This window comes from Podarcis pityusensis (genome assembly GCF_964106645.2).
Source record: "Podarcis pityusensis genome assembly, chromosome: 8".
Classification (NCBI taxonomy): domain Eukaryota; kingdom Metazoa; phylum Chordata; class Lepidosauria; order Squamata; family Lacertidae; genus Podarcis; species Podarcis pityusensis.
The window spans coordinates 33036954-33064821 of NC_138033.1; the positions used below are offsets into that span (position 1 = coordinate 33036954).

Sequence of the window (27868 nt, forward strand, 5' to 3'; positions counted from 1 at the left end):
CCGCCTCCTCTTCCCCGCCTCCTCCCCCACCCTACTCCGTAGGCAGGGATCTGGTGTCAGCCTTTCCACTAGAATTGCACAGCCGTTTCCAGAGAGACTGAGGTGGGGGTGGCCCTGGGGGCTCCGGTTTCTTGCACTGTTTATTAATAACCTCACACCCACCCCATGCCAAAAGCCTGTCCGGCCGGGGGCACAAGGAACTTGGTTCCTGGAGAGAAAGGTAAGAAGAGCTAAATTGCTACCATTCATTGGTGAGCGTGGGCTCTCTTTTCTGTTCTAGTAGCTGGAAAGGAGATGCTCCCAGCTAAAAAGGACTAGGCTCATTTAAGGGGGAGAGGGGAGCAACCTAACGGTTTTGGAAACGGGGTGTGGTTGGCGAATAATTCAGATTCGAAAGCATCAGGTTTATTAAGGGTGGGCTCGATTGGGTTGCCTGCCAGACCATTTGTGGCCAGCGCAGGCCTGACTGGAAAAAGGAAGAAGGGTACAGTGCCTTCCCCCGCTGCTGGACCACTGAGAAAGAGGCTGTCTCCCCTAGCTTTGTACGTTTCTTTTTTTTGCCCAAGTAAGAAATATCAGCCTGGATGCATGACATCCTGCTACAGAGAGGAGGGGGGAGAAGCAGGGACTGTCTGAATCTGCCTGGGTGGAAAGCGAGACCATTTGCCTGTGAAAAAATGTTCACAAGGAAGGAATCGTGCTGCTGCTAGATAGATGATTGGTGACAGATTCCGGTCCTAATTCACAAGTTGAAACCAAAGAGCTTTGCACCAGTCCTCACCTAAGCTTTCTGTATCCAACTACTAAGAAATAGCAAGCATGGAAGTGAAGGCTGCTTCACTTTGCTGTTTTCACAAGGGTGGGAAAATGCCTTATTTGGGAAAAGAGAAGGTTTATCTCTGAAAATAATCTCCAGTGGTGCTCAGAGCTGAAGTCAAACATGCAAATGGCACTCCCTTCCCCAACAACTTAACAGGGGGTAGGGTACCATCTGCCATGAAGCTCTCATGTACCCACCTTACTGAAATGTCAATGGGCCTCTGAAGGGCAGGGGGCTGGTGCCCCCTGGATGTGTCCTTTGTCTCCTCCTCTGACATCCTGATGGCAGGGCCACCCTGCAGGTGCTCTCCCATTAAATATTCCATGGAAGTTTCCCTGCTCCCCTTGTTAAAGTGCCTGTTACCCAACTGGCCCTTCAGTGTGCTGCTCATATTGGGTAGGGCTTCAGCCCCACCCCATTGGGTATTTCACTACAGCTGGTTCTATTTCAGAACATTTACCTCTTTTTAGTTGTTCAGGTGCTCCACATTCTTAAAGACAGCAGATTAAATACCTCCTTCTCTGCCATTTAGACACAGTGCACATTCACCCAAGCCTTATCTTGTGAAGAGGTCTTTCATCTGCGGACAGCTGCTGCACACACCCTCTTCCTTCAGGGAATGGCTCTACTCTACAATGCTTGCTTGCTTGGAAACCAGGGCCCCTCAATAATATCCCTTGCCTGCTGTGATATTTTGATCCATCCTCAGCCATCTTGCAGAGCGTGCATGCAAGCTCATTTGGGCACTCTCTTCTGTACATCTGAGGCTGCGTCAGCATTTTCAATTAAAATAAAAAAAGCTGCCCTCTTTTCAGTAATCAATGACTTAAAGCAACACAGATTCCCCTCCAACTGACCAGTTGGTACTTAAGTAGCCTGGCAAAAAAACAAAACAAAGCAAAACAAAACAAAAAACCCACCTCTAGCTCATTTGCTCTCCATTTGTCAAAACGCAATACAACACATGCTCAAAGTATATTTATTTATTCACTTAATATAGCTGTTCTGGTCAGTGTATTTCTGTCAGGGTTCCCCTACCCCTGATCTTCTCTTAGAACAAGCCATTACTTGTTATTTATATTTTATACCCATTTTTGTATCTATCTTTCTATCCATATACATGGCACTTTATAAAGAGTAAGAGAATAAGTCTCTGCCCCATATTGGTTACAGTCTAGAAAACGATGTGAGGGAAATGGAGGTGGGTTGGCGGAAGAATGATGGCAGGTGTATTTACTTAGGCTCAGTTACAGTATGGCATGGGGGGCAAGGAAGGGGTGACCAAAGCTTCGTGGAAAAGATGAGTTTTGAGGAGAACTTGAAGGAAGTAACGATATGCAGCATCACAGATGCATATGTTAAACAAACACGTTGCAACACAGTTTAAATTTAAGTAGGTTTAAATTCATTAAAACCCATGGAGTTAGGGTTAAGCTATCACTAAGGAGAGTAAGGTGATCCCACTGCGTAGCAGATCCGGAGCATCATTAATGAGCAGACGACTTGACAATTTTTAAATTATTGTCTTATTTTTACTGCCAAGGTAGAAAGCAGATTTTGATTCCAAAATTTATTCAGCCATACCTAGTTTACCACATTCAACTCAACATATAGAGACTTGTTCAACAAGGTTACAAGTTGTCTCTAAACATGTAGAATTGTTACAGGAACAACAATGGTATACTACTTCATTTCTATACAAGATCTCAAAGTAGCTGTTTTACTACAAAGGAATTTCAGAAATAGACTGGAAAGAGAAGCTGCTGAATTGCAACTCATTACCAAACTTAAAACCATGGAGAGACCTGGTTTGAACAAAGACATTGGATTCTTATCCCATTATACATGACTAAGCCATTTCTCACCTTCTCACCCCTTGCCTTTTCCTGTAAGACCTATTACAGTCGTTAAGAGTCGTCAGCAGGCTCATCTCAGCTATCTGCCAATCTCCCATTCCCACCACCCTTCTGAGTAATACCCCTCCCCACCTTCTCACTATATAGAAGGATCTGGCAACTTCTGTTTCAGTGTATCTGAAGAAGTGTGCTTGCACACGAAAGCTCATACCAAGAACTAACTTAGTTGGTCTTAAAGGTGCTACTGGAAGGATTTTTTTTATTTTGACTATGGCAGACCAACACGGCTACCTATCTGTAACTACTTCATTAAGAGCACATTTTAAAAGCCTTTGTGATTTTTATAATGGTCCTGATATTTTTATTAGATAACTGTTGTGCCTAGATTTTTTCCCCTGACGCACCAAGAGAATTATGGGTTCTGCCCATACAGGGTACACAGGAAAATCATGTATACCCAAACTCTTGGAGCTATCCCTGCAGCTTGCGGGTGAGGGGGAGAAAGAGGGAAAAAAATCCCCGGACTCCCAGAGCCCGTGTAACAAGTAGATCTTAAAAGCCCTTTTCGCGCCAGGTACAGTAACCCCAAATGGGCCTGGTGCAAAAATAGCTTCTAAGCAATCCACCTTGATTGGATTTAAGTTGTATAATTTCAACCAGCCTGCCTTCAACCATGTTGAAATTGCTCAAATTAAAAGTTTGTAAGATGTTCTCATACTGCATTCACAGAGAGATAGGTAAAGGTAAAGGGACCCCTGACCATTAGGTCCAGTCGTGGCCGACTCTGGAGTTGCGGCGCTCATCTCGCTTTATTGGCCAAGGGAGCCGGCGTACAGCTTCCGGGTCATGTGACCAGCATGACTAAGCCGCTGCTGGTGAACCAGAGCAGTGCACGGAAATGCCGTTTACCTTCCCGCCGGAGCGGTACCTATTTATCTACTTGCACTGCTGGGTTGGCAGGAGGAGGGACCGAGCAACGGGAGATCACCCCGTCGCGGGGATTCGAACCGCCGACCTTCTGATCGGCAAGTCCTAGGCTCTGTGGTTTAACCCACAGCCCCACCCATGTCCCTTAATAGAAAGATAAGGTATGTGAAATACAGGGTATTATTATTATTATTAATGTTCAAGGGCAGTGTTTCCCAAATTTACAATAACCGCGTACCCCTTTTGAGAGTTTAGTCTTAGCAGCATACCCAGTCTTGGACAAAGATAATTTGGGGGGTAGTTTTAATACAGCACACCATTCTCATACTAAATTCTAATGAATTGTTTTCTGCAGCTAAAAAAAAAACTAAAAAGCAAAATAAAAATGTATGCCATGCACCCTTTGAAACCCTTTTGTGTACCACTGGGACTACATGTACCACACTTTGAGAAAAATTGTTCTAGGGGAACCAGCAGGGGTATATGGTGAGAAGTTGGGGGAGGAAGCTAACTTCTTGGTCTTGGTAAGAAAGCATCAAATTCTTCAAAGTTTTCTGCAGTTGCAGGATTCTCAGCTGAAGGATGGCGCATCTGCTTCTTCTCAAATGCCTGCCTATGCTCAATGAGCTCCGTCGTTCAGCCGTTTGTAGGTCTGATTCCATGATTGCTTTTTATTTCCAGGGAAGTGATGGCAGACTCCGAGCCTGCTCTGGATTCGGACAACGCAGAAGCCTTCTCAGAGCTAGGTGCTGGGGTTCCAGGAGCACTCTTAGAGCTTGATGGAGAAGACACCCCTGAGATGCTGTATATGGATCCCACCAACATGCCATTCCTTCAAGACACAGAAAGCACAGACTCTCCAGTGGTGCTGCAGGAAGACATGGAAGACGATGAAGTATATTATGATGCAGAAGACATAAGCATTGAGGATCTCGGAAAGCATTTTCAGGAGTGCATTGAAGCAGTGGAAGAGCTGGAGAGGGAGAGGGACCAGCTTATTCGGGAACTGATGCTCCTACGGGAACCAGCTCTTGAGGAAATCAGACAAGCCCATGAAGAGATCCTCGAAGCCTACAGGCTACATGCCAAGGTGGAGCTTGAAAGGGACAGTCTGCGGGATGAAATTCGGCAAGTGAAACAGAAGCTTTTTAGGGTGACTCGGGAATGTGTGGCGTGCCAGTACCAGCTGGAAAACAGGAGGCACGACGTGGCCCAGTTTGCTGTCTACCGGGAAGAACTGGAAAGCAGGGTCAGCCAGCTTTCAGAGGAGCTATCCCAATTGAGAGAGACTTGTGAGAAAGAGAAGGAGCAGTTGAGAGAACAGCTGAAGGCTCCGAGGAGGCGGAGGAGCAGCTGCTACCTCCAGGCAAGCAGGCGGCTTTCCATGGAGTTTGAGAGCTTTGTGGCGGAGAGCCGTCAGGGCCTGGAAGAACAGTATGAGCCTAAGCTGATGCGCCTCTTAGAAAGGAGAGAAGCCAGCAGAAAGGCTTTGCAAAAGACACAGGGCGAGATTCACAGATTAAAGGAAACTCTGAGGCCACTGCAGGGAGAGGTCAGCAAGTTATTGCTGCAGAACAAAAACCTGGAGCAACAGATCCTGCTCATTAAGCAAAAACGGGATGAAGAAGTTCTTCAGTACAAGGTATGCCTGATGGCAGCCTTTCCCAGCATGGTACCCTCCAGATGATTTGGACTCCAGCTCACATTAGCCAATGGGGAAGGAGGATGGAAGTCACTATCCAAAACACCTGGAGGGCACCAGTTGGAAAAGGCTGCCTAACAGCCTTGCAGCCTCCCCTGCTCTAAAGCTAGTTGCCAAGCAGGTCGATGTAGCACCTGCCTATCTGATGAAATGCCGCCTGCCATGACACAGACTCCAGAGTATCTTAACTCACATACACTATTGGGAGAATGAGATGCCACTCCTGTCAGGCTGTACCAGGGAAATTTCTGTCTGACTGGTCCTTTATAGAGGTGTATCTTAGCTATCAGCTCCAGGAGAGAGAAATAGTGAAGAAGAAAGTTAAACCTTTTCCTTCCTGTAAAAAGAACTAGCACGTCAGGTAGAAGACTATATTAATACTGTGCATGCAAGATGTTTTTCATACAAGGGAGCCCCTCAAAGAGACATCACAATTTGGCTTGGAAAAGAACCTATTGGGAGCCAAGAGGAGGGGCTTTGAAGTCAACCAGCCCACAGCATCCCCTCTTCCTTAACACTGCAATCAGGAAAGCTCCCCCCCCCCCAAGCCTAAATCCAGAATGGGGGGCAGAGAGAGATTTTCAGCAGGATGAATTGCATCTAGAGTGGACTTAATCCTTTCTTCCCCAGCTGAGACTATCCCAAAATATCTCCTGACGTGTTTTATATTATTATTACAAACTCTACTGATTTTTAAAAAAAACAATTACCAAGCATAAAGTATTGCCTTCCAGGAAAATGCATGTACAGATGCTAAGTCTTAGATGCACCTCACACGTTTAACACTTGTTAAAATGTCACATTAACACATAATTTATATATGGAATTAATACAGGGGTCATGGCTCAGTGACACAGCACCTATAGACAGTCCCAGATGCAATCTGTGGCATCTCCAGGTAGGGCTGGGAAAGACTGATGTCACTCAGTGTTAGACAATTATGAGCTAGATGAACCGACTTGCTATGTTCCATACTTGATCCGTAGTGAAAGGCACTATTTTAGATGAATTAGACAAATGCCTGGAGGACAGACATGTCGGTGGTTCTCAGCCATGTCGCTAAATGACGCCTCCGCATTCAGAGGCAGTGTACTTCAGAATACCAGCATCTGGTAATGACACAACAGAGAAATCACTATGGCCTTAAATCCCTGTTTCTGAACTTTCAGAGGCATTCAGTTGGCCACTGTGGAAACAGAACCATGGACTAGGTAGACCTTTCACTTAATGCACTGACACAGTCATGCCAAGAAACAAGGCTGATGTGTAAATGCTATTTCTTTAAAAATAAGAACTACTTCTAAATGGAACAGGGAGGAGACTAGCCTGGCCAGCATCCATATCTGGATTTTACCAAACCATCAACAGTTCCTACGAGGCTCAGTTGCCTTCCTTGACTCAAGTTTATTTACAGATGGTAGGAAATGCTGTATATTAAAAGGTTTAGCGTTCTCTAAGGTCCAAGGAAGTTTACAGGAATTGAGTGAGACACATTCCTTGCTATGCAAATGTGACTGCTCTTTTCCAGCCCTTCTACTCACATATGCAAGCTCCTCCAAAGGCTGGGTTCTACAGGGTGAGTCCTTTAAAAGAGGCCCCATGAATACAGACTAAACATGTTCCATGGGGCTGCTTTTAAAAGACTCACCCTGTATAATCCCTCCCATAATCCCTGCAGAGGTTTTAGCAGATTTTCACCAAGGTACATGCAAAAACAGATGCCGCAGGACCTTTTACTTTGTTGTTGTTTAGTCGTTTAGTCATGTCCGACTCTTCGTTACCCCATGGACCAGAGCACGCCAGGCACTTCTGTCTTCCACTGTCTCCCGCAGTTTGGTCAGACTCATGTTTGTAGCTTCGAGAACACTGTCCAACCATCTCGTCCTCTGTCGTCCCCTTCTCCTTGTGCCCTTAATCTTTCCCAACATCAGGGTCTTTTCCAGGGAGTCTTCTCTTCTCATGAGGTGGCCAAAGTATTGGAGCCCCAGCTTCACAATCTGTCCTTCCAGTGAGCACTCAGGGCTGATTTCCTTAAGAATGGATGCGTTTGATCTTCTTGCAGTCCATGGGACTCTCAAGAGTCTCCTCCAGCACCATAATTCAAAAGCATCAATTCTTCGGCGATCAGCCTTCTTTATGGTCCAGCTCTCACTTCCATACATCACTACTGGGAAAACCATGGCTTTAAGTATACTGACCTTTGTTGGCAAGGTGATGTCTCTGCTTTTTAAGATGCTGTCTAGGTTTGCCATCGCCTTTCTCCCAAGGAGCAGGCGTCTTTTAATTTCGTGGCTGCTGTCACCATCTGCAGTGATCATGGAGCCCAAGAAAGTAAAATCTCTCACTGCCTCCAATTCTTCCCCTTCTATTTGCCAGGAGGTGATGGGACCAGTGGCCATGATCTTTGTTTTTTTGATGTTGAGCTTCAGACCATATTTTGCGCTCTCCTCTTTCACCCTCATTAAAAGGTTCTTTAATTCCTCCTCACTTTCTGCCATCAAGGTTGTGTCATCTGCATATCTGAGGTTGTTGATATTTCTTCCGGCAATCTTAATTCTGGCTTGGGATTCATCCAGCCCAGCCTTTCACATGATTAATTCTGCATATAAGTTAAATAAGCAGGGAGACAATATACAGCCTTGCCATACTCCTTTCCCAATTTTGAACCAATCAGTTGTTCCATATCCAGTTCTAACTGTAGCTTCTTGTCCCACATAGAGATTTCTCAGGAGACAGATGAGGTGATCAGGCACTCCCATTTCTTTAAGAACTTGCCATAGTTTGCTGTGGTCGACACAGTCAAAGGCTTTTGCATAGTCAATGAAGCAAAAGTAGATGTATTTCTGGAACTCTCTAGCTTTCTCCATAATCCAGCGCATGTTTGCAATTTGGTCTCTGGTTCCTCTGCCTCTTCTAAATCCAGCTTGCACTTCTGGGAGTTCTCGGTCCACATACTGCTTAAGCCTGCCTTGTAGAATTTTAAGCATAACCTTGCTAGCGTGTGTAATCAGTGCAATGGTGCGGTAGTTGGAGCATTCTTTGGCACTGCCCTTCTTTGGGATTGGGATGTAGACTGATCTTCTCCAATCCTCTGGCCACTGCTGAGTTTTCCAAACTTGCTGGCATATTGAGTGTAGCACCTTAACAGCATCATCTTTTAAAATTTTAAGTAGTTCAGCTGGAATACCATCACTTCCACTGGCCTTGTTATTTGCAGTGCTTTCTAAGGCCCATTTGACTTCACTCTCCAGGATGTCTGGCTCAAGGCAACAACCACGCTACCTGGGGTGTATGAGCCATCCATATCTTTCTGGTATAATTCCTCTGTGTATTCTTGCCACCTCTTCTTGATGTCTTCTGCTTCTGTTAGGTCATTACCACTTTTGTCCTTTATTATGGTAATCTTTGTACGAAATGTCACTTTCATATCTCCAATTTCATATCTCCAAATTTCATATCTCCAAAACAGATGCCGCAGGACCTTTTACTTACACTTCCTTTTAACATTGCTTATGCTGTTTCGAAGCTGAAGGAAGAGCGACACCCTGATCACTCTTGGTTTTTTCATTTCCTCTTCTTACACTGGACATATTGAAAAACTGGGCTCCAATCATTTTTCTATTTACTTCTTTTTTGAGTGTTACAAGGGGTGACTAACCCCCATTTCAGGGGCCAGATCCAACACCCTGCTTCCCTGCTCTCTCCTAGATGTCACTTTGGGCAGTGCCAAATTTTATTTACATATACACATATTTATATACACACAGCACTGAAATGGGTGGAATAGAACTCAAATCACTCCCTCGCTGGTTGCTTAATGAGTGGAGAGGGGGCAATAACCTCCTCTCAGCTATTTAGGATCAGCTGGGGAAGGAGGGCTGTGCCCCTGTGTGGGCACTTTTGGCCACACCCACTGGCGGCATGTGGGCTCAGCCTAAAGAAGGTTAACCACCCCTGCTTCAAACCATGTGATTAGATCCCTCTCTGGAACCACACAAATAGCAGCCTATTTTTGTGGCAAGGCAGGCAAGAAGCATTCAGTGGGTAGGAACGGCCTATGACACATTCAGCCAAGTTGAATTCTGAGAGCAACTGAGTCTTGTGTAACATCAGGAATCTCAGCAGTGCTTTATTTGTACCAAGGGCTCAGCTTTAGAACCAGGCCTGAGTACTGCAATACGGGAAATGTAAGGAAAATGCCTTTGAAATAATGCATGGCTTGCCACTGTGACTCCATCCTTGCCGCCGTCTGTGTAGACACCCTGCACCCCCACTAATGGTTGAAGACTAAGGCTCCCTGTCTTGATTGGGGGATGGTTGAAAATCAAACACTCGCTAGCAGTCAATCCTGGAAATGTCACAGCTGAAGTATAACATGCAGGTAGTTTAAAAATACAAATCTTCAATCCATTGAGGAAAGTAACTCCAATAAAAATAGGAATAATTTAGACTTCCGGGCTCAAAACACGGAGCCTTCTAACAAATTTGTCCTGAGCAGTGGCTGTGGTATATTTTTGTATGGCTGAAATAATCCCACAAACCAGTCTGGCATTCAGCATATATTCTGCATTTTGCATTGCAAGTAACGTCAGATTCTCTCTCCACCAGCAAGTTTCTAGACTTCACAATGATACGAGGGGGGTGGAAACTTTGGGAGAGATCGGTTGTAGTATGAGCAGACATCCACTAGGACAATGAAGCTTCTCCATCCTTCCTCCACTGTCCCCAAAATCTGCTCTGGAGGAATCCTCCCAAGATTTCACACAACACTTACCGTATTTATCTGAACTGCACCAACTTCACGAATCTTTGAGTTCTTATGCTGCCAGTTTTAGCTAGTGCAAATCAGCATAGTTGCTGTTTGGCTGGCATTATCTCAGTCAGTTGGGGGCAAGGGCACCCCTGCAAAAGTACCATGCCATCAGTAATGAGTCAGACTCTGCTTTCAATTGGTTTCTGAGCAATATGTTATGCTTGCATTGTGAAGACAACTCATTCCTTCTTCAATCCTACTTCAAGTTATGCACAACTGGAAAATTGAGAATATTTTATTTTTATTCTGCCTTTCAACCAAGGAGCTACAAGGCAAATTATATATAATACAAAAACGGGGTGGCTCCATCCACACATTGCATTATTCTGCAGAACCACTTATGTAAGGTGGATGGTCTTTATATAGTTTAAAGATGAGTATACTTAATTTCAGTCTGACAGCTTTACAAAAGTTGAGAATTCTACTTGAAGGCTGCAAAAAAAAGAAAAAGAAAATCCAGACTACCTAAGAAAAAGCATAGAGTTCAGTCTCTCAAGAACCAAACAAGTCTCCTTTTTAATATATAAAGAGACATTTTTAGTTTTCAGGCTACAGAGATGGGTCTGAAAGTTTCTAAGCAACATCAGGTGAAACCTGCACAGTCAAAGGAAGGGTTAGCAAGAGTTTTTCCTGGTTCCCAGCTATGCACATGACTAACAGTACAAGTTAGTCAAATTAACTTGCATAATTTATATAAGCCACAGACACTTTTATTATCTTAATAACAAATTTTTATTTTAAGCATATAATAATAATAATAATAATAATAATAATAATAATTTATTATTTATACCCCGCCCATCTGGCTGGGTTTCCCCAGCCACTCTGGGCGGCTTCCAAAAGAATATTAAAATACAATGATACATCAAACATTAAAAGCTTCCCTAAACAGGGCTGCCTTCAGATGTCTTCTAAAAGTCTGGTAGTTGTTGTTCTCTTTGACATCTGGTGGGAGGGCGTTCCACAGGGAGGGCGCCACTACCGAGAAGGCCCTCTGCCTGGTTCCCCGTAACTTGGCTTCTCGTAGTGAGGGAACTGCCAGAAGGCCCTCGGTGCTGGACCTCAGTGTCCGGGTAGAACGATGGAGGTGGAGACACTCCTTCAGGTATACTGGACCGAGGCCGTTTAGGGCTTTAAAGGTCAGCACCAACACTTTGAATTGTGCTCGGAAACGTACTGGGAGCCAATGTAGGTCTTTCAAGACCGGTGTTATATGGTCTCGGCGGCCGTTCCCAGTCACCAGTCTGGCTGCTGCATTCTGGATTAGTTGTAGTTTCCGGGTCACCTTCAAAGGTAGCCCCACGTAGAGCGCATTGCAGTAGTCCAAGCGGGAGATAACCAGAGCATGCACCACTCTGGCAAGGCAGTCCGCGGGCAGATAGGGTCTCAGCCTACGTACCAGATGGAGCTGGTACACAGCTGCCCTGGACACGGATTTAACCTGTGCCTCCATGGACAGCTGTGAGTCCAAAATGACTCCCAGGCTGCGCACCTGGTCCTTCAGGGGCACGGTTACCCCATTCAGGACCAGGGAATCCCCCACACCTGCCCGCCTCCTGTCCCCCAGAAACAGTACTTCTGTCTTGTCAGGATTCAATCTCAATCTGTTTGCCGCCATCCATCCTCCAACCGCCTCCAGACACTCACACAGGACCGTCACCGCCTTCACTGGTTCTGATTTGAAAGAGAGGTAGAGTTGGGTATCATCCGCATACTGATGAACACCCAGCCCAAACCCCCTGATGATCTCTCCCAGCGGCTGCATGTAGATGTTGAAAAGCATGGGGGAGAGGACAGAACCCTGAGGCACCCCACAAGTGAGAGCCCAGGGGTCTGAACACTCATCCCCCGCCACCACTTTCTGAACACGGCCCAGGAGGAAGGAGCGGAACCACTGTATGACAGTGCCCCCAGCTCCCAGCCCCTCAAGACGGTCCAGAAGGATGTTATGGTCGATGGTATCAAACGCCGCTGAGAGATCCAGCAGAACTAGGAAACAGCTCTCACCTTTGTCCCTAGCCCGCCGGAGATCATCAACCAGTGCGACCAAGGCAGTTTCAGTCCCGTGATGAGGCCTGAATCCCGATTGGAAGGGATCCAAATGGTCCGCTTCTTCCAGGCGTGCCTGGAGTTGTTCAGCAACCACTCGCTCAATCACCTTGCCCAAGAATGGAAGATTTGAGACTGGGCGATAGTTGGCCATCGTGGCCGCATCTAAAGATGGTTTTTTAAGAAGCGGTTTAATAACCGCCTCTTTCAGCGGGTCTGGGAAGGCTCCCTCACGGAGGGAAGCATTCACCACCCCACGAAGCCCATCGCCCAGCCCTTCCCGGCTAGCTTTTATAAGCCAGGATGGGCAAGGATCAAGGAGACAGGTGGTTGGTTTCACTCGTCCAAGCAGCCTGTCCACATCCTCGGAGGTAACAGATTGGAATTGATCCCACGCAATTTGACTAGACAGGACTCTAGCACTCTCCCGCGCCGGCCCTGCTCCCACAGTGGCGTCCACCTCTTCCCGAATCTGAGCGACTTTATCTGCAAAAAACTTTGCAAAATCATTGCAATTCACAAAAGGGAATGAACAATTTAAACTGATTGATTCTGATAGAATGCTGTGGTTTTCTTCCTTCTGATGTGAAATATGTGCTTGGACAGCAAAATGTGATGCCCTCTAGAATAATTATCAGCCATATGCTGGCCCTGATTACAACAGGCACAAAACACTACATGATGAATTTAAAATGCAGGCTACATTCCTTTCTGAAACATTTCAATGCTTTTCTATCCACAGGACCAGGTGGAAGAGATGGAAGAAAGGCTGAGGGAGCTGAAGAATGGAGTCCAACTTCAGCAGAAGAAGAACCAAGAATTGGAAGAGCTGAGGGCCAGCTTACACCAGGAACTATCAATTTACAAGTAGGTTTTACTATCTTTCTTGAAACACTATCCACATGAAAGCAAAGCCTGCAAGAAAATCTGAAAGCAGCAGTGAGAAAGGAGTGACAAATTCTCACTATAGGTCCTTCCAGTTACCATGCTTGCTCAAGATATGTCTCTGTATTCTGCAGACTAGCCCTTTGTGTTTGGGGAGTAGGATGTTCTAGAATATGACTGACCTGGGACACATATCTCAAAAATAGTAGGGAACTGCTTCCCACTGAGGGTCTAGCTCTATTCTGGCGGATAGGCTCCTGTCACTTTGGTAGAGCTAGCCTAGAAATCAGTCCCTATCCAAAACATGCGGGAGAATGGCATGAACAACTGCAGTCCACATAGTCTGGGTAGAGAAGTTCCTTTGTAAGGGGTTCAGAGCAACAAACACAAGATCAGCTTCTTAATAAATAGAGGTTATTAAGCTGGTGTAACAAATGAGAATAGGTATGAAAGACGAGGGAAATGTGAGGTTGCCATTTGGGGGAACTGAAAGGTAGAAGAAGAATATGAGAGAATTGTGTGGCCTTTAGAACTTCCCTTCCCTATGCTCAGTCCAAAACACAGGAGAACACAAGTATTCTCAGTGGCAGAGTAAAATCCAAAGAAAGTGAAAAGTCTGCCCTAGGCCACAGCAAGACTTTATGGATAGAGTCTGATAGTAAGGGAACAAATCTAGGGTTCCAAAGGTATAAGAGGCACCCAGTCAGGAATTCAAAAATTAAGAGTGTTGGGCAGTAGTTTATATAACCATGTAAAATTTCATGATCCAAGATGCTTCAACTCACAAGTGTACAGGTTGGTCATGGTGTGTTTTCCAGGTGAACAAAGATTTACGATCTTAATTCTGCTTAACAAGAGGTGGTCTAGACTTTGTAGTAGAATGTGAAATCCTTATTGGATAAGCCATTCAAAAGCTCCTTTCTTTGCAACGGACAACACTATATAAACTAGGATAGTTTAGGCATGGAGAAGGCTGAATATTTTAATTCTGGACAGTGTGTAAAGAATGTGGACATTTCCCTGTCCATTTAACAAAGGTTTTCAGGGGAAACTTTCAAGCACAAGCCTGCCTTTTCACTCTCATTTTCTCAAACAAAATGTAGCCTTTTTAACTGAAGTGATTGTGAGAGACACTCAAAATGGCACAGTAGTGCTTGCCAGCAAAAGAGCCTCTATATTACTGAAAGCATTCCAAAATTACTTGTTTTTTGGAACCATATAGAATGTAAATTCTGTCTTTGTACAGCATTTTTCTGGTCTCTTCTTCTAAGAGTAGTACTGGTGCTTATTTATTTTCATAAATGTAAACATACGCAGTAATGCTCTGTCTGCATAAGTTTTACAACCTTTTCAAAGGTTACTGCTTTAAAATGTGCCAAGCACCACAAAAGGCAAATGTCCTGCTGGAACCATTGTCTTCTCCATCTCCTTGGGAAAATGCAAAAATGCATATTGTGACCAAATATTGCTCAATGTTCAGCAAAAAGACCCTAAACAGCATGTATAGCCAGAAAACACACTAACACCACAAGCACAAGGTGCGCAGGTAAGGATCAGCTAGTTTGCAACCTCTCTGTTTAGCAAAACAAAAAAGGGAGGTGATAAGAAAATAAAGAGGGGAAAGTGCCTCCACAAGAAAATGAGCCAGTGTCATAAGGACAAGGGAGATAAAGGGCCTGCCAGCTCTAGCACCCATTTAGCAAAAAGAGAAAAGGGGGTGAATGGCCTCTGTAGGCAGAGTGCCTGCTACCACAAGGTAGATGGAAGTGAGCAGCAATGCCCTATTGATTCAAGCACACACACACCCTGCCCCTCAGGTCAACAACCTGATCTACCTATTTGTAGTCAGCTGCTTCCTCCAGTCAGTGTGTTGTTCCCTCTCCTATTTTCTTGTAGGGGCCAGAAAGGGAAGGGAAGGTGACTGAATGGGCAAAAGCGGGTGTGCTCAGGCCAAGAAACAGAGGCAAAGATGAACCACTTTAAAAGCTAGTGCAATCATACACACACAACAGCAGCACTACTGGGCAAACTGATGCCACAAGCACCAGGTTCGCAACCACCATTGTATACCATTCTACAACAGACTGAGCCAGGAGGCAAAAGTGAAAAGTGTCAAAAGAGAAAGTCAAGGGTTCAAGTCTAATCAGTAGGGTAGATGGTGACAAATGAAAATGAACGAGGTCACATGTCATAGGAGATAGTGCAGTTAGAAATACTGCTGAAACATTCAGGCAGCAATATCAGAGAGGCTGTTGGAAAGGTAGGATTGGATTGGATAGAGGGCAAAAGATGTGGGGTGTCATGAGCACAGGTCTCCCACTCGACCTCTGGAATAAGCTGAGTGGAACGATGAGAGTCCCACAAGGGAAAGAACAGCAAAGCAATCTGATTTCCTTGTGAAATGTTATTTCATTGAGCAACTGGTTACTCAATTTCTATCCCTACAGAGACTGCTTAGAAATCTATGGACAACTCTGCAAGTCTGAAGCTAAACAAGACCAAGATTGAATCATGGATTTATAAGTATGGACATCCTTACCCTTCCTTCCTTACTTACTTGCTGTCTCTTTAGTGGGAATGATAGTACATCCTCTCCATCTGACGACACAGCCAATAAGCAAAACTATGATGGTTTGAATCTTTATTATTATAAAAAGGGCTGCAAATGGTCTGAAACCTGGTAGTTACACTGGACAGATGTCACATCAGCAGGATACCAGATGTGCATTATGCACAACTTCAAAGTTTAAGGTTTGTGTAAAGCTGACGTGTCAGTACATTAATCAACCTTTCTTTAATGTTATAATTCTGTACAAAACCTGTTTGAGAACAGGATTGTTTAGTTATTTTAGGCAACAGTTTGTAATTTTGACATGTTATGGATAGGAAGCAGAAGTCCTAATTAAATGCTTTTTTACACGCACATAGAGCATTTTGCTATTAATGGATGAAAAATCAGTGTTGTTTTGATAACATAGCAACAGGGTTAAACAGATTGAAAATCCACTTAAGAAGACTGCAGGTCAATAGTCATCCCTATTCTACCCCAATGGCAAACCAACCAGGTTTGTCTTCATTTTCTTTCCATTACCCTCACCTCAGTAAAAATTCTACAAATAAGAGTGTTTTCCAGTTTGAAGGTTAACATCTTCAAGAACAGTTCTACACTTAGGATAAAAGGACCTGCGACATACACTAGTGGAGCGCTATTGACTGTTATGTGTAAAACCTGTACAAGGTGACGACCATGATGTGAACTGCTGGGGCCAAAGTAACTGCATTACTTCCATTCTCCCACTGACACAGCATCCAAGCCGAAGTACAGTTAGGCCTACAGTGTCAGGAGATTTGGGCACAAGCCTTCCTTCTGCATCTCAACAATGTCAGGTAGGTGGGGAAAATGACAAGGTTACTGAATGCCTTCAAGCAAGAACTGCTGGGTGGGAATGAAAACTGAGAGGTTCTGACATCCAGCCCAGGGTGGAGGGTATTTCAGACAGAGTTGAGCTGGCAAAGGAAATCCAGTTTGAAACAAGAACCAGAGAGACCTGTAGGAATCAACTTTAACCTGGAAAGGAGTTACCTAAACATCTCCAGCCGCAAACTACTAAATGATACATACCCACCAGCGCTTTCTGGTGGCCAGCTTATTGTATTATTTTAGCAGATCATATCAAATTGGTTCTTTCAACAGGCAGCTCACCACTCTCAACCTCCTCAAAACACAGGCAGCAGCAAGTTCTGCCATTTTACATCATACTCTCATTGCCAGTTGCAAAGTTATTTCCACGTATTTCAAGATTTCAACTTCATAATATATCATTCCGTTCCATTCTTTAGCATAACTGTACTTCATTAACAATTTAGAAGCCGCACAATTAAGCCGCCACTTTGGTTCAAGAAAACTTAAAAGTGTCGATTTTTTTAAAAAGAAAAGACAATCACATCCCACATAGAAAACCAAATTTATTTAATCTGAAGCACTTGTATGGTTCATGGAAAGTTAAATGGGCTGCTGGTGGAACAGTTCACCCTCACAGGAGATGTGCTGATACAAGGTGAAATATCATGTAATCATTCTTTATATCAGTCTTTATTACATATATCAGCTGAAAACAAACACTTTCATAACTTGGTGGTCCCCCCAGTTAAAAAAAAAACACAGAAAGGAAAGATAATAGAACACAGTTCAAGAAACACACAAGAGGGCAAAGTAATGTGCAGTTATAGGTGACTACCATATTCATATCCACATCCTAAGTTGCCCCATCAGAAAAGGATAGAAGGACCAAAGTATTATGAAGAAAACTCAGGCATTATCTGGACAGACCGACTTACTCTAATCAAGGACAGCAGCTAGAAACAAAGTTAAGAATAGGTGACCCTGCACTGGATTTATCTGTATCTGAAACAAGACTAGAGCTAAAGCTCTAAACATATTCTTTTATCAGGAGGGACCAATAAAAATAAAATAGAGAGAAGCTTCTACTCTAAAATTCCCCTCAGTAGAAAACATTCAGATCTTACCAATGCTTGTACTGAAACAATTCAGGCATAGTTTATATTAAAATTTCTTGTAGCAGGCTGTGTACACCAGCTCTCAATCAATGAGTTTTTAGGTGAAAAATTGTCAACCAAGAAGCCACTGTGTGATGCTAGCTCAAGTCAGGTTCAACTTTCAACAGCAACAGTTCACTTTCTGAGTTAGAAGCAAGGCTGATGGATAATATCTACAGATGGGCTGTTGAATGCACAGTGCATGTGTTTGTCTCTCGCAAAACGGCACAGCTGACAATCTCAAGAAACTTAGGAGAACAGGGCAGGGAGAGGACAACAACAGGAAACAAACAGCAAGGATTGAAGGGGTCAAGTATCTAAGAGCCTTGCCCTTCTGGATCCACACTTCCTTCAGGATCTTCATCATTATATATGTTCTCTGCCTATACAGAGAGAGAGGAATGAAGAATTAGATAGAAGTATCAATCTGACAGTTAAGCAAATTCCTATTCTAAGGGCACAATCCAAACACTACAATAACGAACTTTACCCTAAGTAACTTCCAACACATAGCAAATTCAATACCTTTGTCAGACACAAGGATTCAGTCATTATTCTGCCAAATATTTATTAAGAAGACAGACTTCCTTCTACAGTTTGAGATTACCGTAAATTCTGGCATATAAGACAACTTTTTAACCCCGAAAAAGAGGTTAAAAAGTCAGCCTCCGCTCCACACCAGGAAAGAGCCGCCTGGTGCAGGGCCCGCCCACTGCTGCTTCGGAAGCAGCAGGTGGCTGGCTCGGCTCCGCGCCGGGCGGCTTTCTCCTGGAGCATAACTGCCCAGCGTATTAGACAACTGGGCTTGTAAGATGAACCCCCAAATTGCAGCTGCCAATTTGGGAGTCGTCTAATACGCACAGTCGCCTAATACGCCGGAATCTATGGTATATGCCTCTTATGGGTGCTCTGTGCACACAGTTTTGGATTCACTTTCCCGTCAAATAATCAACCAAGTACTTACCATTTGCCAGACTTGCATGATATTGTCTTCTGATACCGAACAAATTACCCAGGGTTCATTTGGATTCCAGGAGAAGTCAGATATCTTTGCAGTGTGACCACCATGAATAAACTAACATTGAGAATAAGATAGGTATTTAAGTACACAATTCCAATACAGAATACATATTTCAAGAACAGGGTTACAATTCTTATGTGTGAATCATATCATAGATACCCATAGTAGATTACCAACATAAAACCCCCCAATCTTCAATAAAGGCTGGACTATCAGTAAGGCAAAATTTAAAATAAAAATCCAAACCTAGGTCTAAAATACAATGAAGTATCAACAATTGAGCTAATCCATTTTTATTTTTATTTTTTCCCCTCCCCCTCTCAGCTGCAGGGCTTAATTCATTCACAGCTGGGGGGGAGGGGGTTTGAGATGGAAGAAAAGTCACAGAAAGTATCCTGGACTCAGAAAGCATCTCATTCACAGATCAGCTGGGAGAGTCAGCAAGAAGCTGCCACTCAGCAAGCTGAAAAATAGTTCATGGAAGGAAGAGTACATGCAAAGCAGAATGAAACACGTTAGGACTACTCAACTCTGATCAAGGATGGTGTACACAAGTGCCAGCCTCTCCCCAGCTGACCAAGCCCAAACAAAGGCATAAAACCTCATTTTTTGTTGGGGAGTGGGGGGAGAATTGGTGGCAACACCAAAACTCTAACTTACCAACAGCTCAGGTGGGCCATCCTCTGCATCTTCGGGAGACTGCTCTTCTCCAATTTTACTGAAACAGAAGACAGTAATTAGAGACACACAAAAAGCACTTCTGGTGAACTCAGCATTTCCACAACACTACACACATCTGAGGCTTACCTTAAATCCCAGACATTCAGTCTGCGATCAGTACCACTGGAAGCCAGAATGGTTTCATTATGTGGTGACCACTGAACCTGCAACAATTAGGATGAGATAGTACATTTTGCCTTAGTATCTATCACAGTTTTGATGCAATTTTTATTGTTCTTACACAGTATATCAAACAATAACTGTTCATTAATGCCAGCCAATCACTTTAATATCCCTATTTATTATTCTGCTCTTGAAAACTGCTCACAGTTCAAATATGCTACACAATTAGTTGAGCAGAGGAGGGATACCATCAATCATAATGACCAGAAAGCTAAACACACTTTAATTATTTGAAAATGTATAATCCACTCTTTCATAATATATAACAAGGCGGCCTACAACATACAAAATGCAATTAAATCAATCTATAAAACATAATTTAAAAACTCAGTAGATACTGGTTGGTTTAAAGAAAAATACAGTATCATATTGTGAAGGTCTGTTTCGACAGCAGTTTTCAGAAAATATCTGAAAGAAGGCAGGGATGGGTCCTGCTGAATATCTACAGGTAGGGAGTTTCACAGGGCAGGGCAGGGCCTGCCACATTTAAGGCTCAGTCTCTATTGGAAGCCAATGGAACCTCAAGGGCTTGGGGAATCTGCAGACATGCCGCATCAGAGGATCTGAGGTGGAGAACAAAAGATCAGATAGTCCTTAAGGTACTCTGGGCCAAAGCTGTTTAGGGCTTTGTGAATTAACACAAGAATCTTGAACCTAGTCTGGCAGTAAATCAGTAACCAGTTCAGCTTTCTCAACAGCAGACTAACAGGCTGCCAGCACTCTGCTCCTTTGAGCAGTCTGTCTTTGGAAACCAAATTATGGAGAGGCGGCCCCCATTTATGCGTGTTCAATATGTACACAACTGTGCATACACGCCAAACCTGGAAGAGACCCGAAAAGCCACAAAAAGGGCAGAACAGTATGAGGAGTTTGCCAGCTTTTTCAATGGTATTTCAAATATACACGATTTCACTGACACAAGTGGTGCCTCAGAACACAACCCCCACGTAAATAGTGGGTTGCCTGTACTTTAAATTCTAGAAGCACCTCATAAAGCTAGTATATCATGAAACCACCCAAGTCTTTAAGATTTATCACCAGACCTATTAGTTATATTTTCCACCCCTGGGAATGTGCAATGCATCAAATGGGGTGCATTTATGGAACTCAAAAAGTCTCCAAATGTCTTCATTAGTCATTACTTGCACACTTTACTGATGCATACTTTATCACCATAACAAATGAAAAAATTAGTACTCTGAGTCATCAAATAAGTAATCTTGCCCTACACTTATTCTGGTATTCTAACCCTCTCTTTGTAACTGCCAATTTTTTCTGTCAGCCAAGTCAGTCACTTAAACCTCACTGCCCAAATATTACATTCCAATTTTTTAAATCTGCTGCTAAGGATCAGAAACATGCTTTTTCCACAAGCAGAAAAATCAACATATCTGCTGTAAGTTTTCTAACTGAACTAACACAGAGATGAGCAAACCTGTCAATAGTTGGTCTGAAACTTTAATAGCAAGGCCAATTCTGAGAAGGAAAAATCAAAGACCCTTTTAAGAGCAGCCATGTTGTCAAATGATCAGAAAATGATGTCACATGATATTATGTGAGCTTACCTGGAATATTTCATCTTTGTGTGACTCAAAGGAGTGCAACTTCAGTTTCAGGTTTCGCAGATCCCATAATGCAACAGTCTGGCCAGGAAAACCAGAGCATAATTAATAAATAAGAATATTCCTTTATTGTACTGTACACAGCCCCACAGACTAGGACCATTCAACACAACACATTCTGTTCTACAGTATAACAATCCCCTTAATTCTGCAACTATGGATTAGGCAATGTTTTCTGCGAATTCTGGACAGTCACCTTATCAGCTGATCCCGTGGCCAAGATGAACTCGCTATAAGGATTGAAAGACAGACAGTTCACTTCAGCAGTGTGAGCATCCACTGAATGGCTTGGCTTGGAAGTGTTGTTTGACCGGGTGTCCCAACTGTAAAAAATGAAATTCAAGATAAGAAACACATTTGATGGACTGATTAACACACACTAATTGCAAGTGTAACTATTAATAAGAGCCTATCCCTCTAACTTTTAAAGAAAATTCAAGGGAAAATAATTCAATGTGAACAAAATATATAACTTTGCTTACATCATAAGTTTCTGATCATCAGCAACAGATCCAAAGAGAGATTCATGCAGCAAATGCCAGGAAACATCTTCCACCACAGCTGTATGGCCTGTAAAGATAGTCTTCGCATCCACCACTTTCCCTTCCTTTGGAACGGCACTTATGTCCCACAAGCAAATGGTCTTAAAGAGATAAAATGGGAAAATACATTAACATAAGAAACATTCATTTGGCAGATATGTACATTATGTATACCTGGACTAACTAAGCATACAATACTCACATGATCATCAGATGCACTAAGCAGATGACCACTAAGGTTTGGATTCCAAGACAAACCATAGCCTTCTTTTTGATGCCCACGAAGACGTAGATCTGGATTACACTCACCAGAAGGGTCTGCAAAGGAGATAGAGTTATTGCTTGTGTTATTCATGCAGTATTATAAAACAGCAAACAAGGATAAATTAATCACTTAAAACATATGGTCAGATCTTCTTCTTGGCTTATAGTAGAAATGGCACCACAGGGGCCGCTTTAAAGCAGTCCTTAATAGTATTTTTTAAAGTCTCCACCATCCTCTTCTTTCATTTAAAGGAGATAGGGGAAAGATGATTCAAAAAGCGCTCTGGCGAAAGATTTTAATATAACCCCTACAGGCCTTTCCAACACTCCTTTTAAAGTTCTGAGACTGGGAGTTTAAAAAAGGAGAGGTGGAAGCCTTGCAAAGCTGCTTATTGACAGATGGGCACCCTGCCCACATGTCAAATTGGAGCTAAAAAATTATTCACCCTGATTTAGTTGGACAATACAAGATGTCACTTAAAATTCACCCCCCGTCGCAGATTTCAGCAGTCTATGTTAATTCTATTTCTCTGAACTTATACTGTTTTTCCTAATTAAACCTTTTCTTCGTTCTGCTTTCAGGTTTTTCAAACTATGCTTGTCCATCACAAATCTTAATAAATTATCTGAAAACATGACTCTTATATTCTGTTCCAGCATGAAATCAGATTAGTATAGCCTCACTTGAAAGTGTCTTGCTTTCTGAGGCAGTTCTGAGACCGCAACTGTGGTGAACAACTAAAGAGCAGTCTTATTATTAATTTTCCTGCTATACATTCCTAGCCTAGATTCAACCAACAAAACGAAATTAAATGGCAGTAAACAAAGCATACATTAATATACAACAAATGAGAAAAGAAGCAGCTTTCCACACTTTAAAAATAATCTCCTCAATACAATACTTGGAATCAACAAGGCCTATCAATTTATTTTATCCCTAAAGTACATATATAAAAGGAGCAAGGTTCAGATATGACAACAGACAAATACCTGGTTTAGATGGATGCTTGGTATAATCAAACACAAGTACATCACTGGATGGAGTCTTTGTGGCAATAATGCAAGGATTCTGGGGCATGTAGCGTGCTCTATTCACTTCTCCTTCATGGTTAATTTTTATTTCAATTTCAATTTTCCCACTAACAGAGCCAAATCCTCCAAACTCTGAAAATAAAGAAGGCATTTCTATAATAGCTACATGTTTCAAGTCATTCATACTAGAAAATAAACCAATTAAAACCAAGAATCTATGCCATATGGACATTATGGAACTAAAAAAAGGTAATTTTTGAATACAGTATGTCTTTGTTTACATTTGGAAAACAATATCCCAAAGTATCTTTAAGCAATATGATTTTAGAAAGCTTTATTTATCAATCAAGATATATTTAAATAGGTATAACACTGCTGACATATCATATTAACACTCTGTAACATGTTATATCAACCATTAAGCAAAAAAGTTCAAGACAGCAGTAAGCCAACATATTGCTAATCAACCAGATGTTGAAACATAATTCCTGTAACAGCATGACTTCAATTTCAGACAAGTACTTCATCTACTAAGTTGCACTGTTTAATGTATATCCAATTTTCTGGACAGAAAATACATCCTGGAAACCAAAGTGTCACTGGGCCATTTATTAGTTTAGTTTTTTATCTTAGCTTAACACCAACAGTCCTCTCCAAGATCTGTGCCTTGTTAACCTAATAAGATAAAACATCAGGAAGATTCAGGAAGAAACCCACTCTTCTTTCCCATTTTGTTCTCTTACCTCCCTTCTCACTATCATAGTGTGAGGCATCAAACTGTGCATCATCATTAGGGAGCTGCACGCTGGCTATCACAAGGTGATTTTGTTCATCAGAGGTATGGGTCCCAAGAACTAGCCGGTGAATACTGAAGTCTTTGCCTTCAGGTCTACAATGCCATAAAAGAACAATGGAACAATGAGGTCAAAGGGTGTTTGTTTACTTGGACTGACTCCTCATTAGGGTCACTGGCATGAATGTTAGGAACACCAATAGAGTCAATGTGAATTTCCCTTACTACTACTACAGAAACTGTTACTAGAGTTGCTGGTTTTCCTTACCCAACAATATGAAACATTACAAGCAGGAAAACAATGTAGCAATTAGAGTTACAATAGATGTTAAAATATTTATTGCCTTTCTGGGACACTCAAATTCAAAGAAGCTAACATGTTGGCTGCATTCCATCATGCATCTGTTTATCAGTCAGAAATGCTCAACTTATTTGCTCCTCCCTCTGCCACAACTAAACAAGTACATCCGATTAACTATAGTTTCCAGCTTCAGAAGCCAGTATACTAAACCAGGGTTTGAAGTTGATATAATATTATGGCTTGTTCCAGAGCTGTTAACCAGTTTCTTAGATTGAACAAGACAAGAAGCTACAGTTATAAATTTCCTGATTTAATGTTGGTGTGCACAAACTGGCCCTTACTTAGTTTAACAAACTTGTTCATATACAAAAGAAATGCAGGCATAGTCCTATGGATGTTTACTCAAAAGTAAGCCTCTATGTTGCATATGCCTTAATCAACTACATGAGTGTTTATGCTGCAGTCATGTGTGTTACCTGGTTACATCAGGAAGCCATTGTGCAGTCAAGCTGGGCCATTCCAAAGCATGGGTCATTACAAGATCATAGAGAAATGGAGTGTTCTTTTTCCAGATTTTATATTCTTCATTGATCACTCGCTCCTCCACAGCATCATCAAAGGCAGCTGATAATTATAAGAAAAGAATGCATTAATTAATGCTGGCAAATAAACCTAAAAACCTTATGGGCACATACCATAGCTCTCCAGCAAAATATATTTATAATTTAGGATAGAGAGGAAGAGATTCATATCTTCTGTACTCAGGAATTTCTTCCATGCCCCAAACTGTGTCACCCTGATTAATCACTGAGGGAGCATAGCAGGCCAGCAAGATCACCCATGGCTGCAACCTTATGCTTACTTCCTTGGGAATAAGTCCCATTAGGCACAATCGAACTTACTTCTACATAATCATGCACTGTTGAACATGGTATTGTTTTTCTATGCCAGCAGAAATCATTTTCACTAAGTAAGTCATGTTTGTCAGTTGCATCATAACATAGTTTACAAGTAAACTCATGCAATGCTGCATTCGCTTTCCTTCAAACAGGATAGAAAAAAAGCTTTCTCCTAAAGAGCATCAGAGCTACTATTCTACTGTGCTTTAGTTTTTTTCAAACTAACATCTGAACAGCAACAAGAAGTTAAATTCTATTGCAAAGCAGCAGTTATGTAAGACCTCAGATAGGAAATCTGTGATTCAAAATTAGGCAGGAATTCTCTAAGCAGCATTTATCAGCCCCAACTTGTAATATGCAGCTAAGAGATAACTCCTACAACGTGGCTGTAAGACTGCTGAACTGTAAGTTGTACACCTCTTTCTGGCAACTCCTGCAGCCAAGTTGATGCCAAACATATTGCTCAGATTTCCTTTGGACCACATCGGCAAGGCCAGGACAGGGATCTTGACCTCTGGGCAGCCCAGGACCTCCATACACACTGAACAGGTTTGCACCCCTCAATGTTTGACTTCACCCCTGGAGACACACTCCATTGTGTCTCTAGAAAGACTGATGCCAACACATTGGGAAGCATCTCCACACAAAGTTCATTTATAATATCATTAAGTCAATTGATGGCTTTAGACAAATTACTGTATTCTCAACCTCCCATCTGCAAGAGGAGCAAGATCTACTTTACAGGGCTTTTGTACTGATTACTTAGGTAACAGAACTGAGGCACTTTGAACACTGCTAAAACAAGGCTAAAAAGAAAGTAGAGGAGTGACCTCTGGACAATTTGCAGCAAGCACTTCTCACTCTCAAAATCTGAATGGCACTATTATACAAAAAAAGTTGGGGGCTCGGATAGGCAGTGGCTTGCTGAAGGATGCAAGCTTAACTTCTGTTACTGAAAACGAATCCCTGGATTATGCATGCTCTTATTTAACTGTGCATTGTGCCTCTTTCCCCCTAGACACTAGCCTGAATCTGGCTTCAGGTGTATCTCAGAGTTCTAGTTTAAAAAACAAAAAATCAGCCACGTGGAAATCTGCTCACTCCCTTCTCTAAAGAAGAGCACTTCTTAATAACAGAACAACCCATCTAGGCTGTTGGGAACACAAAGAGAAAGTGTGAAAAGAAATGGCATCGTTCTCTTTCTTTTCTAGGGCCCTGTGCCTTTAAGACACACTCTCGCCCCCCCCCCCCAACCTAATGTACCTCACAGGTTGCTGAGAATCTAAAGCGGGGGCGGGGGAAGAGGAGAGGGGAAGGAAGCCATGTACGCAGCCCTGTGCCCCGTGTAGAAAAAGGAACATTCTACACATGATGCTACATAACACCCCCCCCCCAGAAGCAGAAATCTACGAGGCGGTGGGACCCCTCCCGCGCCCCAATTCTCCTCCTCCTCCTCCTCCTCCTCCTCGCGAGCGTCTCCCTCCCCGGCTGGAGAAGCGCCGCCGGCGGAATCGTCGCAGTTTGTTCGAGGCCCATGGGGGGAGGGGGGTTGAGAGGCCGGCGAGCCGCCCTTGCGAAAAGCCCACCTGAGCCATCCTGCAGCCCTCCCCGCCTCATTACAAAGCAGCTCCACGCAAAGAACCCGAGAACCACGAAGGAGGCGAGGGAAGAGGAGGGGGTGGGAGGGAAGGTGCCAGGAAAGGAGGGAGGAGCGCCCCATTGGGCGGCTCCCAGGGAAAGGGGGCAGGGCCGAGAAAGCAGGCGCGGGGATTGGACGAGGCGCTTTTCTGCCAGGGCCCGCGCAGAGGCCGGAAAGGGAGGGGGAAGGGGGGGAGTGAGGCCTAGTCGAGTCTCCCGCCTCAGCAGCGCCCGCTCCGCTCACCTTCTTTATCCGCCATGATTCCGACTCTCTTCGGGAGCGCCGGCGACGTCGCGGCCTTCCTAGTTTACCTTAGGACTCAGCCCGCCCTTCACTAGGCGCCTCGTGCTACCCGCGCTGGGCTGCTGAGCGCTCCTCTATTGTTTCCTGAGTCGTCGTAGTTCTCCTCCTTTCCCCCCCCCCTTCACAATTCACTTCAGAACGGCAGTGGCGCGCGAGACGGGTTCGCGCCAACTCCGTCCAATCGCAGACCCAGCCGCCGCGATCTTCTCGGCGAATCACGACGGCGGGAATGGGGGAGAAGGGGAGGGGCCGAGTGGGCGTGCTCGCGGAGGGAAGGATGGCGCACGCGCTCTCTCCTCCCCTCCCTTCTCCCGTTTCGTCGTTGCGGAAGAAGGGCAGTGGCTTGCCGAAGCTTCCGTAGGGGCCGCCATTTTGTTTTTGGTTAGGCGGCCTGAGAGTTGCTAGGCCGCTCTTGCGAAACGGGGGTGGTTGTACGAGTCGATTGGAGGAGCAAACATTGCCTTTTGGGCTGAGATTAGGGAAATGTGATAGCTGAAAAAAAATCTCCTGAATGTTATTGGCTTTTGAGGTACATGTGGCTGCTTCCGCACTCCCACCTGTAAAATGGGAGTAATAATCAAAATAATAATAATACAGTACATTTTTATTTGTATCCCGCCCTCCCCGGCCAAGGCTGGGCTCAGAGCAGCTAACATCATAAAATGCCCAACTTCACAAGTGCTTTGGCACATAGAAACAAAATAAATTTCGTCAGGTGCTTTGTGTATTTATCCCTGCCCTTTATATGCCAACAAAAAAGCGAAATGGTCTAATTGTATTTCTTGCATTATATATAAGTGGGTGTAAGTAAGTAAGTAAACACGTATATGCACATCATCCAGGGAGTAAGGCCCATTGCATACTGTGGGGCTTGTTATAATCACCTCAAAAGAGATGAAGTACTTCCAATATGAGATTAACCGAAAGAGTGAGAGGAACA

General features: G+C 43.5%; 3 protein-coding genes across 4 annotated transcripts in view; 2 read left to right on the top strand and 1 right to left on the bottom strand.

Moving 5' to 3' along the window:
• Positions 1 to 17304, top strand: SYNC (syncoilin, intermediate filament protein). The gene is made up of 4 exons (XM_081019697.1): positions 1 to 220; positions 4285 to 5245; positions 12910 to 13034; positions 15500 to 17304. The coding sequence occupies exons 2-4, from the start codon at positions 4292 to 4294 to the stop codon at positions 15558 to 15560; spliced, it is 1140 nt and encodes a 379-aa protein (XP_080875823.1). The 5' UTR covers positions 1 to 220; positions 4285 to 4291; the 3' UTR covers positions 15561 to 17304.
• FNDC5 (fibronectin type III domain containing 5) overlaps positions 1 to 27868 on the top strand; it is a 193438-nt gene that overhangs the window by 157898 nt on the left and 7672 nt on the right. The window lies entirely within an intron of this gene.
• On the bottom strand, positions 17006 to 27147 carry RBBP4 (RB binding protein 4, chromatin remodeling factor). Of its 2 annotated transcripts, none has more exons than XM_081019696.1 (12): positions 26869 to 27147; positions 24564 to 24711; positions 23737 to 23882; positions 22952 to 23125; positions 21900 to 22015; positions 21638 to 21798; positions 21352 to 21478; positions 21099 to 21176; positions 19438 to 19514; positions 19291 to 19348; positions 18574 to 18684; positions 17006 to 17992 (listed from the first exon to the last, which is right to left on the bottom strand). In XM_081019696.1, the coding sequence occupies exons 1-12, from the start codon at positions 26882 to 26884 to the stop codon at positions 17927 to 17929; spliced, it is 1278 nt and encodes a 425-aa protein (XP_080875822.1). In that variant the 5' UTR covers positions 26885 to 27147; the 3' UTR covers positions 17006 to 17926. The 2 variants fall into 2 exon arrangements, with proteins under 2 accessions (XP_080875822.1, XP_080875821.1); XM_081019695.1 differs by lacking the exon at positions 26869 to 27147 and adding an exon at positions 26573 to 26728.

Bases quoted from the DNA above. Each gene is read 5' to 3' on its own strand.
- SYNC (XM_081019697.1), top strand. From the start codon at position 4,292: ATGGCAGACTCCGAGCCTGCTCTGGATTCGGACAACGCAGAAGCCTTC. The intron at 5,246-12,909 runs GTATGCCTGATG...TTCTATCCACAG, and splicing joins AAGAAGTTCTTCAGTACAAG to GACCAGGTGGAAGAGATGGA. The intron at 13,035-15,499 runs GTAGGTTTTACT...CTATCCCTACAG, and splicing joins CAGGAACTATCAATTTACAA to AGACTGCTTAGAAATCTATG.
- RBBP4 (XM_081019695.1), bottom strand. From the start codon at position 26,603: ATGAGGCGGGGAGGGCTGCAGGATGGCTCAG. The intron at 19,515-21,098 runs GTAAGCTCACAT...TAATTGTTGCAG, and splicing joins ACAAAGATGAAATATTCCAG to GTTCAGTGGTCACCACATAA. The intron at 19,349-19,437 runs GTAAGCCTCAGA...CTTCTGTTTCAG, and splicing joins CTGAATGTCTGGGATTTAAG to TAAAATTGGAGAAGAGCAGT.